The sequence below is a fragment of the Gekko japonicus genome, unplaced genomic scaffold (assembly GCF_001447785.1).
Source record: "Gekko japonicus isolate JY-2015 unplaced genomic scaffold, Gekko_japonicus_V1.1 scaffold375, whole genome shotgun sequence".
Taxonomy (NCBI): domain Eukaryota; kingdom Metazoa; phylum Chordata; class Lepidosauria; order Squamata; family Gekkonidae; genus Gekko; species Gekko japonicus.
In genome coordinates, this window is record NW_015173134.1 from 6,761 (window position 1) to 18,592 (window position 11,832).

An 11,832-nucleotide genomic window follows, 5' to 3' on the forward strand; every position below is an offset into this window, starting at 1 on the left:
GGAGGGTATGGTGGCTGGGACTGATTGTGGAAACCAGGCCACCCTCCAGCTATTCACAGACCAATCGCTAAGGGGCTGTCCATAAAACGCGGGAAAAAATGTAGTAATGGCTCTGCTGGGCCCTGCTGCAGCAGACGGCCCCGTCATTTGGAGAGGGGAGGGCATGAACAGGGCTGTGTAGATAGTGTAGCCGGCAGTGGTGTAGATTGGTGGGCCAGCCAGTCTGGGTTTGCTCCCGAGGGGGGGGGGGTTAATGAGCTGGTAGGGCCCCCTGCCAGTGTTCCCTGACTCCCCACTGTGAGGACACGGCGGCTGCAGTGGCTCGTGCGCACTGCATTGTCGCACCTCTCACCTTCGGCTGTTTTTGGCCTCCTGGAGTCCTCCAGAGCCATCTGTGTCATCCCGGACCCGGGAATCGCTGCGCTGGCCATCCGGCTTCCCGAGGCCTCGGGAGCCCTGTCTGGATTTCACTCCAGCTCGCAGCGGCAGCCTCTGATGTTTCCTCCCCTTTGTCCGAGGCCTCGGACGGGTAAGGCTTGCCCAGGGAGTGATCTCTTTTGTTTACAGCTCCTGGAGCCTTCTTAGACGCCTTGGAATCCATGCTATTAGCACCTCAAAAGGTCAGTGTTTAGATATGCTGAATAGATAGCAGCTGCTGATCTGGTGAGTGGAGCTAGGCTCTAACGACCTCCTGAAGCGGCAGGGCTATCGAAACTGGAAGGGCGCCCTCGCTCTATCCAAGTAGGCATACACAAAAATTTGCATAGCTCTGCCTGAAGCGAGAGGAGGCGTGACCTAACCAGTCTGGATGCCTTCCCCCACTGAAGGAGAAGTAGATAGTTCAGGATAAAAAAGGAAGGAAAAATCTGTAATGAAGAACTCTGTGAAAGGTAGAGCCTAAACTTTCACTGCTGCTCCCTATGAGGCAGGAATAGAACTGAGGGGCTGGGCTATTCCCAAGGCGCCAACAGGAAGGAGAAAAAAGTGTTTCCTGCCTCCCTAAGGAATGATGGGAATAACCCATGGAGATGTCCTCCGCCTCAGTGGGAGAAGCATTGCGGGAAGCCACTGGAGGGAGGGGAGGAAGGGAATGAGGTAAACAATGGACTGAATGATTTAATCTTATATGTTATGTTCCTAAGAAAATAAAAATTTGTTTACCAAAAAAAAAAAGATGACCTGAAAGGAAAGCACCACTTTTCCCACTGCAAAATAAAGCAGGAGTCCAGTGGCATCTTAACGGCTAACAAAATGTATTTCGGCACAAGTGTTCGTGAGGTGGGATACACCCATTTTGTTAGTCTCTAAGGTGCCACTGGATTCGTTTTTCATTTTGCCCCTGCAAAAGGCCACGGCTACCCAATCTGGAATTACCTTTTTGCCGTGCATACCCCCCAGAGGCCGGTTAAAGAAGACACCACTTGCTGATATGGAGCATGCGCCCCAGGGGTAGGCCAGGCGGTCCTCAGGCGCCAGTTTTTGCAAGCCTCTTCCCTTCTAAAGTAACCCCGTCGCCCCCCTCCTTTCCCCGTCTCCTGGCACCTTGACTGATTGATCCATGCTCGGAAGCAAACGCTACTCGGCGCACTGACCCACGACTAAGTGCCACTGAACTTAGTGGGGTTCCCTCCTCGAGAGAGAGAGAGACACATTCTTACTCAACACAAACCCTGGCTCCGGAAGCCACACGTTATTATAATTTTTTGGGGCAATGCATGTGCTTTTTTGCCTAAACATTCCCGTTTATCAAGGGTAAGGTGACAGGACGACGCGGACTCCTTTACTTGCTCCGTTCGGCCGCATACAGAAGCCAGTGCAGCGGCGGTTGCTGCTGCTGCTTCCAGCCTCTGCCCCTTCAGTGCGCTCCCTCCCCGGCCGTCGCCGGCTGGCTGGCTGGCAGGCAGGCAGGATGAGAGAGAGGGAGGGAAGCCGCAGATGAGGGTTAAAGGTGCCGCCGGCAGGGAACTTTGAAGAAGGTTGCCGCTTGGGCGCTCCAGCAGCAGTAGCATCATGGCGGAGCAGAACGACTCGCCCGTCCATGTCCAGCAGCAGCAGCAGCCGTCGCCGCCGCCCCAACAGCAGCAGCAGCAGCAGCAACCGCCGCCACCGCAGCAACAACAGGCGTCGCCGCCACCCCAGCAGGAGCAGCAGCAGCAGCAGCCCACGCCGGCCCCGGCTCCTCCTGCACCCGCCGCCCAGGCTGTCGGCTGGCCCATTTGCAGGGACACCTATGAACTGCAGGAGGTGATCGGTCAGTGGCGGAATGGGAGCGGCTCTTGGGTGGGTGGGAGGCAGGCAAGCAGGCAGGCAGGCGCGGATGGGGAGCGGGAGAGAGGAGGAGGAGGGATGCATCGTCAGCCGGCTTTGGGGCCTACCGGCGTGCTGTGTGTTTCTCAAGCCCGGAGGCTCTCATTGCGGCGGATGCGCCCGGCACTGCAGTGCCCGATGCTGCAAACTTGAGTTCCTCCTCCTCCTCCTCCTCTTCTCACCAGCGGCGGCCGCTTCTCTTTGCCTCTCTCTGTCTCGAGCACTTTTGCGTCCTCTGTTGCAGTTCGACAGAGGAAGGTGGATGGAGGCGGGGCGGCGGCTTGGGGGTCTGCAGCCAGCTCTTCGCCTGCTTGCCCCTTGAGGGATGCTACATCAGCACCCAAGCCCCTTCCCCAGAGTTTCCACTTAAAGTATTGGGGCGTGGAACCAAAGAGCCTCCAAGTTGCCGCGGCACTTCTTCTGGGTCTTTCTGAAGTCCTGCCTTCTCCAACTCACACTCTTTTCTCTGTGCTCTTCTCCTCACCCTACAGTGGCAAAATGTCAGGAGCCAGTTGCCTTCTCCTTGTACTCTCTCTAAACAGTGGCTTGCTCATCACCCCAGACCATAGATCCCTTTTAGATTAGTTTTACAATCTCCAGGAAATCTCGCAACATCACAGTTCTGCTATGGATTTAGTCTCTTCCCTAACCTCCACATTTTTTAAATCTCTGCCCTGCCCCTTTACTTTAATTTATATGCTGTCAATTGTCAAAGTAGCCTTCGGGTGGCATCCTGTTAACCTGATAGCTTACTAAAAACAAAAACAAAAAACCTTGTTGTAATTCACATCTCTCCCCTGCACCCCACAGTTTAATGTAGGGCCACTGATGTGGTCTACTGAATTAATGAATGGTGAAGTGATGTGGGCAGAATACAAGGGGCCTAAATACTTGTTTTGCCTGTGTTGTTCTGAGGTGATAAAAGTAGCACTTAATGATAAACACAATAGGAGGGAATCGCCCAGTTACTGCTCCGTGTCCTGTGCAAATTAGTTGGGAAACTAGTTTGTACATAACCTGGCTAAAAAAAACCCTACAGATGTAGCAGAAATTTGAGGCGATGATTAGCTAGGCCTCATCCAGCAGCAGCCACTCCAGCTGGGTAGCATCGCCTCAGGTTCATCTTGCAGTTGTTTTAATATTGATGGCCTCCAGCTGCTGAAAGTCTGAGAAGGGCGTAATGAAAACAAGAGCTGGCTTTTCTCTGTGTTTCTTTGACCTAGGCAAAGATGTATTTTCCTAACGGAGATAACACTGAATATCTATAACTTGTCCTTTTTTTAAAAAGTTAATGATTCTTGTGTTGCTGGTTTTTTTACGATTTTATCTCATTCTTATTCTCTGTCTGCCTTCCCACAGTGACACTCAGATATCTGAAGAATGCTGTGGAAGGCATCTAAATGAGCCTGTTTTCTGCTCTGAGAGGAATCTGTAACAGATTTCTTCCTTGAACGGAGGGTGTTCTTCAGATGAGTTTATGTACTGGCAGCCACTGGAGCATTATCAAGAGAGAACAGGAGCAGAACACCTTGTGAAACTGTTTGTCAGTGTTCTTTTCTTTTAAAATGTCTGATTAACAGAATAAGTTGTTCAGAGACACCGATACAGAAACATACGTCCTGAACATGAAAAGAGAGAATTCACAGGGATGCTAAGAAAATATCTTTTATTAGCACCAGTCACTGTTCAGAATGTGGTATACAAGCTTCCAAGTTAAACACAACTTTTCCTGAGGCTGGATGTTAAAAATAAAAAAAGGAGAGCGGGAAATGTATTTCTGAGTGAGGGCATGAAATAATTCCTTGTTTTAGTCTAAAAATGGTCATGGAGAAAGCCATTGCAGAGTAACCAGGTTAGACCTTCACCTTGCACAGAAGCTGTCGAGTTACTACAAGGCATGCTGGGAGACAGAAGCAAATGGAAGATTTGCTTTTGGAAGTAACCAAGATAGCTGTGTGTTGGTCTCTAGTACCAGTTGGAACCTACATATCTCTTGTAAAGTGGAGAAGATAGGCTGTGTGGTAGAAATCAACAAACCTTTTTACATTTGTCCTAGTGTAACTTGAACAGCTTGATACTATACTGCTGCAAAGACTCAGTCCCTGCCTTATTTTCTCATTGAGGATGATGATCTATCCAAAATTCTTATATACCAGCTGGCCAACACAGAGATAGCTAAGACTGAAAGTAAGCGTTATGGAACACAGACTTATTCATGTACAAGATTGGGCTGTGTGTTCTGTTGATATGAATGGGTTGCTGTGGAGTAACTTTAAATGGCTGAATTAAAGTCAACAGAAATGCTGATTTAATTGAAGCTTCTTAAGAATTATGAGATGGGGTGGGATTAAGTCCCATTGAATAACCTGGGGCTTACTTCTGAGTAGTTCTGTCTGGGATTGCGCCCTAGGTTTCCTGATGACCATTCCAGACGGCTAGTTGTGTTGGTCTTTAGGAGCAAAATAAAACAGGAGGTCAGCGGCACATTAAAGGAGGGCAAAATTTATTCCGGCATGAGCTTTGGTGAATCGGAGCTCACTTGATCAGATTCACTGATCTCCTGATGTGTACTGTAAGGTTAAAAAGTAATATGTGTCCCCCATGTTGGGGTGGGGGGGGCAGCACTGGGAGGGTAGCATGTGGCTGGAATGTAACCCTTTCCCCTTCTGCTGTTTTCTGTTTGAGAGCTAGTGTGATGTTGTGGTGAAGTCACATAGGGACTGGACAATTCTGGCTTCAGATCCACATTTCTGATGCAAACACAGCATGGCTTTCAGGCAGCCCCTCTCTTTTTCAGCCTAACCTATCCCATGGGGTTATTAGTGTATAAAAACAGGAGGACAGACCAGCCTCTTGAAGGATAGCGAACGAATAGAACCCTTCACCCGTGCTACTATTGTGTGTGTTAAGTGCTGTCAGGTCGCTTCTGGCGACCCTATGAGTTAGTGACCTCCAAAATGTCATATTGTTAACAGCCTTGCCCAAGTCTTGCCAACTCAGGGTCTCATGGGTTCTTTGGTTCTGTCCATCCCATGTTGGGTCTTCCTCTTTTCCTGCTGCTTTCAACTTTTCCTAGCATTATTGTCTTTCCCAGCGATTGTCATATTCTGCTCATGTGACCAAAGTCCGATCGCCTCAGTTTAGTCATTTTAACTTGATTTGATATAAAACCCTCTCATTTGTCTTTTTGCGGTCCCCAGCATCCATAAAACTCTCCTCCAACATTGCATTTCAGATGAATCAATTTACTTCCTGTCAGCTTTCTTCGTTGTGCCGCTAATAGCAAGGAAGAAAGACAAATATTATAGAAGTACCCTTGTTTCCCTTTTTCTGGTTAGTAGTATTTTAGTGTAGTTTATGGGGGAAATGGCAGTGCCCCAGCCCAGATTGGTGGGGGGTGTCCTGTAGCTCTATCCAGCGAAATATATCCAATGCCTTATTTAATTGGGCCTCCGTTTTCCAATTCATTCATTTCTTGGATAGGTGTACATCTTAATTGTTCCCTCTAAGCTTTGGAGTCTTGTGAGCAAAAATTCTGCTTTGTAAGCTACTGGCATTAAAATTGTGAGTGAGCGATTTGGCAACTGCATGAATTCGTTTTCTCTGGAGCCATCCTTCCTGAGCTAAGACAAAAATGTGTGAGCTGGAGGCTAATGAACTGTGAGCTAGCTCACACTAACTCAGCTTAGAGGGAACACTGGTTGTAACAGCTAAAAGCATGCCAATTTATGACTAAATAGGGCTATTCTTCAGTTTAGAAGCATAATCTAAATGTGTGCATGCTTTTTCTGTTACAGGATTTATATCTGCTTAGTGGGAACAATTGAAAGAGTAATGATCTGTGTTCTGAGGCACACTTTCCACATGTGAGGACACTATGCAGAGAGCACTTATTTGAAGACTTAAGTGCCCAGAACTTTCCAGAAGCAAGGTTTGGAAGTTACTAGGTAGAACAGTATTTCATCATGAGATGGAAAATATAAATCTAAATCTTCATTTCTTATATAATGTAGTATAGGATCATTGTCATATGTAAAATACATGATCTCAAAAGCCAGATATTATTGCTTCGTGGGGTGGGGGGCATGGTTTGGTTTTGCAGAAGAAAAACCGCCTTTAACTCAGTGTTTAATAGAGAATCTCAGATTCAGTTTTATGTATGTAGACTTTTTGCCTGTATCACATTCAGGTTTTGTTTTAAATGACACCACTTTAAGGATAATAGGTTAGATCCCACCAGCTTGTTTGCTCAGTGTCACCCAGTTTCCATACTTATGACAACCACTGTCACCCATGCTGTTGTCTGTGCAGGCCCCATGATCCCCATCAAAGTCTTTTTGGGTAGTCTGAGACAACTGGTCCCTTCCTCTTTTACAGATGGAAAAGCTGGTTGATTCCAACCCACTTAGTGTGCCTTTTTGGAAAAACACAAACAAATCCATATTTATTCACCCTGATGGATCACTCTTACAGACAAGGAAAAGACAAGCCTAACCTTCAGTATGCATTGCCCAACTTCTTGCAACATAAGGGTTTTCTTCATGCTGTTTGGTGCAGTGGTTAGGAGCAATGCTCCCTCTAAGCTGTGGAGTCTTGTGAGCAAAAAATCTACTTTGTGAGCTACTGGCATTAAAGTTGTGAGCGAGCGATTTGGCTACTGAGAGCCAGTTTGGTGTAGTGGTTAAGTGTGCGGACTCTAATCTGGGAGAACCGGGTTTGATTCCCCACTCCTCCACTTGCACCTGCTGATGTGACCTTGGGTCAGTCACAAGCTCTGGCACAGCTGTTCCTGAAAGAGCAGTTTGTGTCTCTCAGCCCCACCCACCTCACAGGGTGTCTGTTGTGGGGAGGGGAAGAGAAAGGAGTTTGTAAGCCGCTCTGAGACTCCAAGTGAAGGGCGGGGTATAAATCCAATCTCTTCTCTTCTTCTTCTTCTACTGCACAAATTAGTTTGCTCTGGAGCCACCCTTCCTGAGCTAGGACAAAAATGTGTGTGCTGGAGGCTAAAAAACTGTGAGCTAACTCACAATAAGTCAGCTTAGAGGGAACACTGGTTAGGAGCGTGGACTCTAATCTGGGAGAATCGGGTTTGGTTCCCCACTCCTCCATATGCAGCTGCTGGGTGACTTTGGGCAAGCCGCAGTTCTCTCAGAGCTGTTCTCTCAAGGGCAGTTCTCAAAGAGCTCTCTCAGCCCCACCTACCTCACAGGGTGTCTCTTGTGGGGAGAGGAAGGGAAGTAGATCGTAAGCCGCTCTGGGTTGAGGGGGGGGGTATAAATCCAATCTCTTCTTCTCCTTCTGAATATCTTCAGCTAGAAAAAAAGGGCAGGGAACTATGCCATCCTAAGCAAAGTATACCCTTCTAAGTCCACCAAAGTCAGTGGGTTTAGAAGGGTGTAGCTCTGCTTAAGACAGCCCTGGAAGCTGTCTAAATCCTGAAGCTGTCTAAATAAATCAGACCTTGTTGATCTCTCTCGGCTCAGGAGTTCTCGTCATGATGCTTCTTTTCAACGCTCCATGGAGTGCTTTGTACCATGCTGATGTTATGATGGGCGCTGGAGTTGAAGGCATTAAGTGGTATGATTAATCAGTTCATTAATTGCAGATCAAATGTGGATTTTTAATTGGCGCTTAATTGAAGCAGTGTCTTGTGAAAGGATGTCTGGCACTAATGGCGTTGCCGTGAACTTATCCACATATATCTCTGAAGAGCATCTTCCAGCACACTCTTAATTTAGCATTGCTTTGAATGAGCATTGCAGATAAGTACAGGACATTAGCCAGATCACAGAAGTTTCCTAGCACAGACGTGTGCATCACAGGGCACTTCAGCAGGGTGTTGTGAAAGTGATTTTGTCTGCTGGCAGAGTAGCTTGAATTTACTGGAATAATCATAAACTTCTGATGGGAGCACGGTTGACAGGTAAATGTGCAAGAAGCATGGAATTCGTACAGATGTCGTCCAGGTAGCATTTACTGTACTGGTCGCTCCCGGTGCAATGACTTATGACAATTTGCACTGGCTTTGCATTCATTTCCCATGTTGTGTAATGGGTGGCGGGTATATGGCCAGACCTAGGATACACAACATTTGGAATATGGAATCATAGAATCACAGAGTTGGAATATGGAATCATAGAATCACAGAGTTGGAAGGGGCCATGCAGGCCATCTAGTCCAACCCCCTGCTCAATGCAGGATCAACCTAGAGCATCCCTGACAAGTGTTTGTCCAGCCAGTGCTTAAAGACTGCTAGTGAGGGGGAACTCACCACTCCCTAGGCAGCTGATTCCACTGTTGCACAACTCTTACTGTAAAAAAGTTTTCCTAATATCCAACCAGTACCTTCCGATCCTTAATTTAAACCCATTATTGCGAGTCCTATCCTCGGTTGCCAACAGGAACAGCTCCCTGCCCTCCTCTAAGTGACAGCCCTTCAGATACTTCAAGAGAGCAATCATATCCCCCCCCCCTCTTCTGCAGACTGAATATTCCCAAGTCCCTCAGCCTTTCCTCATAGGGCTTGGTCTCCAGGCCCCCAATCATCCTCGTCACTTTCCTCTGCACCTGCTCCATTCTGTCCACATCCTTTTTGAAGTGAGACCTCCAGAACTGCACGCAATACTCCAGATGTGGCCTGACCAGTGCCGTGTACAGTGGGACTATGACATCTGTTACTTAAAACAAAAGCATGCAGTTTGTATACAGCATGGCAGCAAGAGGCAACTTGGGCCTGTACATTTCCCACAGGTAACCCTTTGCGTGAAGGTTGTGCAACTCTACCCATTGTTTATGAGTGCAAATGTTGTGGCAGGGTAGTGGTTGTAGAAGAAAGGACAGAGGTGAAGGAACTATCACTGGTCTCTTAACCCTGTAAATACCTGTGTGTGTTTGGTAGCTGTCAAGCAAACCTTGAAAAATTCTATAGTCTGCTCCAGCAAGCAGAATAATAGCCACATACCTGGATATCTATATAAGCAAAGAGCCTCTAGACCAGTCCTTACTGAATCTAAGAAAAGTCTTGCCAGATTCTGATCCATGTAGTCCATGTAGTCCAGCATCTTGTCTCGCACAGCGGCCAACCAGTTCCTCTGTAGGGCTAACAATAGGGCATAGGGACCCAGGCCTTCCCCTGATGTTGCTTCCTGGCACTGAGATTCAGAGGTTGACTGCCCCTGAACATAGAGGTTCCCTTTAGTCGACATGGCTATTGATAGCCACTGCTATACTTATCCTCCATGAATCCATTTAATGGCCGTCGGTGCTCATGGCCACTGCTACATCCTGTGGCAGTAAATCCCACATTTTAAAAACTGAGCCTCTTACCTGACAGCTTTAACAGTTGCAAAAAGGGCTATCAGGATCCAAAACTCTTGTGAATTTTTGTGAGATTTTTTTTAGCTTCATTTTTAGTGGTCTGCTGAAAATGTGGGTGGTCTGTATACAGTGGACTCGAACGCAAGACCATTAACCGAGCCCAGAAGTAGTGAGGTTCCCCCTCGTAAACCCAGAAGAGAACTGCAGACATTCAAGTTGTTCTTTTTCCAATAATTTCCCTTTCGAACAAGAACAGTTCTTTTTCTATGTAGTTCACTGTAGCTACTTGAAGAGTTAGCGATTTCTCCTGTGGATTAAACCGTGTCTCCTAGGGAGCTGTTAATACAGTTAGCGAACTCATAGGTTACTTACAGCTTAAATAGGAGGCAACAGCTCTGCTATTTCAGGCTTTGGTTAAACACACAGCAGTGACTGGGGTGGGGGGGGGGAGGAATGATTCAGCTGTCTTAGCCACCTGTGTTTAAGCTGGGGCTGGAAGATTACCTGTCAACCAATATGTATTGTGAGTTGTGATACACGCCAAGCTGTATGCTTGACAACTGTCATTAGGATTACAGGCAACAGTTAGCTTTGACACGTTGGAACCGGGCCAACCCCTATGGGGTACAATTTGTGTGTAAGGCTGCCATTCAGTGAACCTTAGGGTAACGACAACTAAAAAGGGACTGCTACTTTATTTTCAGGAAATGGATTAAAGTTGCAGTCTTTGCATTTATTTATTTATAATTTCAGTTTATATACTGCCCTTCCCTGAATTCACAGAGCTCAGGGCCGTTAACCACAGAAGATATACAATATAAAATGCAAAAAATAAAACAGTGAAAAGTTAGAGGTAACATCAGGTGGCGCCAAAATAAATACAATATGTGTTACTGTCTTGCGGCGGGCAAAAGAAAGCGGGGTGGGGGAGAGGAAGGGAGTGCCAGATAAGGTGGAACCCATCGCTGTCCTCAACCAAGAGCCTGATGGAACATCTCTGCCTTGCGCGCCCTGTGGAACTGCAGAAGGTCCTGTAAGGCACGGATGTTCTTTGGGAGGTGGGAGCCCTGGCTTTGGTCGAGGATAGCCAGATGTCTTTAGGGCTAGGGATCGCCAGTAGATTGTTCTCAGCAGAGGGTAAAGCTCTTCGGGGGACATACAGAGGAGGTGCTCCTGAAGGCGTTAGTGTGGAGGTGCTAAAATAGGGGTTGGTATGTTGGACTAGGGTCTGGGTTCAAATCCTTTGCATGACCACTCACTCAGTGGATAAATTTAGGCCAGCCACACCCTCCCTGCCTAACCTACGTGACAGGTTGTTGCGAGGATAAAATGAGAATGAGAGAACTGCTGTTTCAAATACATGCAACACTACTTCCTTTTCCCTCATGAACACAACCTTGACGATGTTTCTATTTTATCCCCCCCTCTTATTCCTAGGAAGTCAGAACAGGCATACACAGTTCAAGAGGGCTTTCTTCTTTCTTTACTGTTTACATTGCATCATTGGCCATATTACTTAGCTTCCTTCTCTCCCTCTCCCCCCAGCCAGTATAGGGAGTATAGGGAAGATTTCTGAGGATTCTGTAGAAGATGTTTCAGGCCTTGTAACGAGGCCTGCTGGATAGAGATTGAGCAGATCCTTTTCTGGGTATGTAAACAAAACAGTTGAGGAGCTGAGGTAGGTTGGTGAGAAATTTAACTTCTGTGTCATGCAACTTAAAAAAATTAGGATAAATGCCCTTCTACGTTCCAGACGATGTCTTTGGATCTGCAAAAAACTATTTTCAGGAAGGCTGATTTTGTATGTTATCATCTCGCGTAGTAAAGTCCTTATTTATTTTGTTAAGTAGGTTATTTAGTTCATTCATTCCCCACATGTCTCCCCAATGGGGATCCAAACCAGCTTTTGTTGTTCTCTCCTCTCCTGTTTTATCTTCACAACAATTTATGAAATTGGTTAGGCTGAGAGTGTGTTACCCAGCAAGCATTTGTGGCAGAGTCGGGATTCAAACCTGGGTCTCCTAGGTCTTAGTCTGACAGTTTAACTGTTACACCACACTGTTTCTCCTATATTAAGAAATGTAATGTGTCTTTCTCCTGCGGGCTTTTACCAGATAATTCGAGACCAAGGGTCCTCTCTTTTTCTGAAGGCTGTGTTGCTTGTCTGGTGTGTCTTAGTTCTTACAGGCTTGGATTGTCTAGGTGGAA

General features: G+C 46.9%; 1 protein-coding gene across 1 annotated transcript in view; it reads left to right on the plus strand.

Annotated features, from left to right (window-relative positions):
- Positions 1-2,010: 2,010 nt before the first annotated feature.
- The window catches only part of STK39 (serine/threonine kinase 39), a 176,883-nt gene continuing 167,061 nt past the window's right edge, over positions 2,011-11,832 (plus strand). The window contains 3 exon segments of the mRNA XM_015422180.1: positions 2,011-2,067; positions 2,070-2,162; positions 2,164-2,251. Coding sequence (XP_015277666.1) covers positions 2,011-2,067; positions 2,070-2,162; positions 2,164-2,251 — 238 coding nt within the window.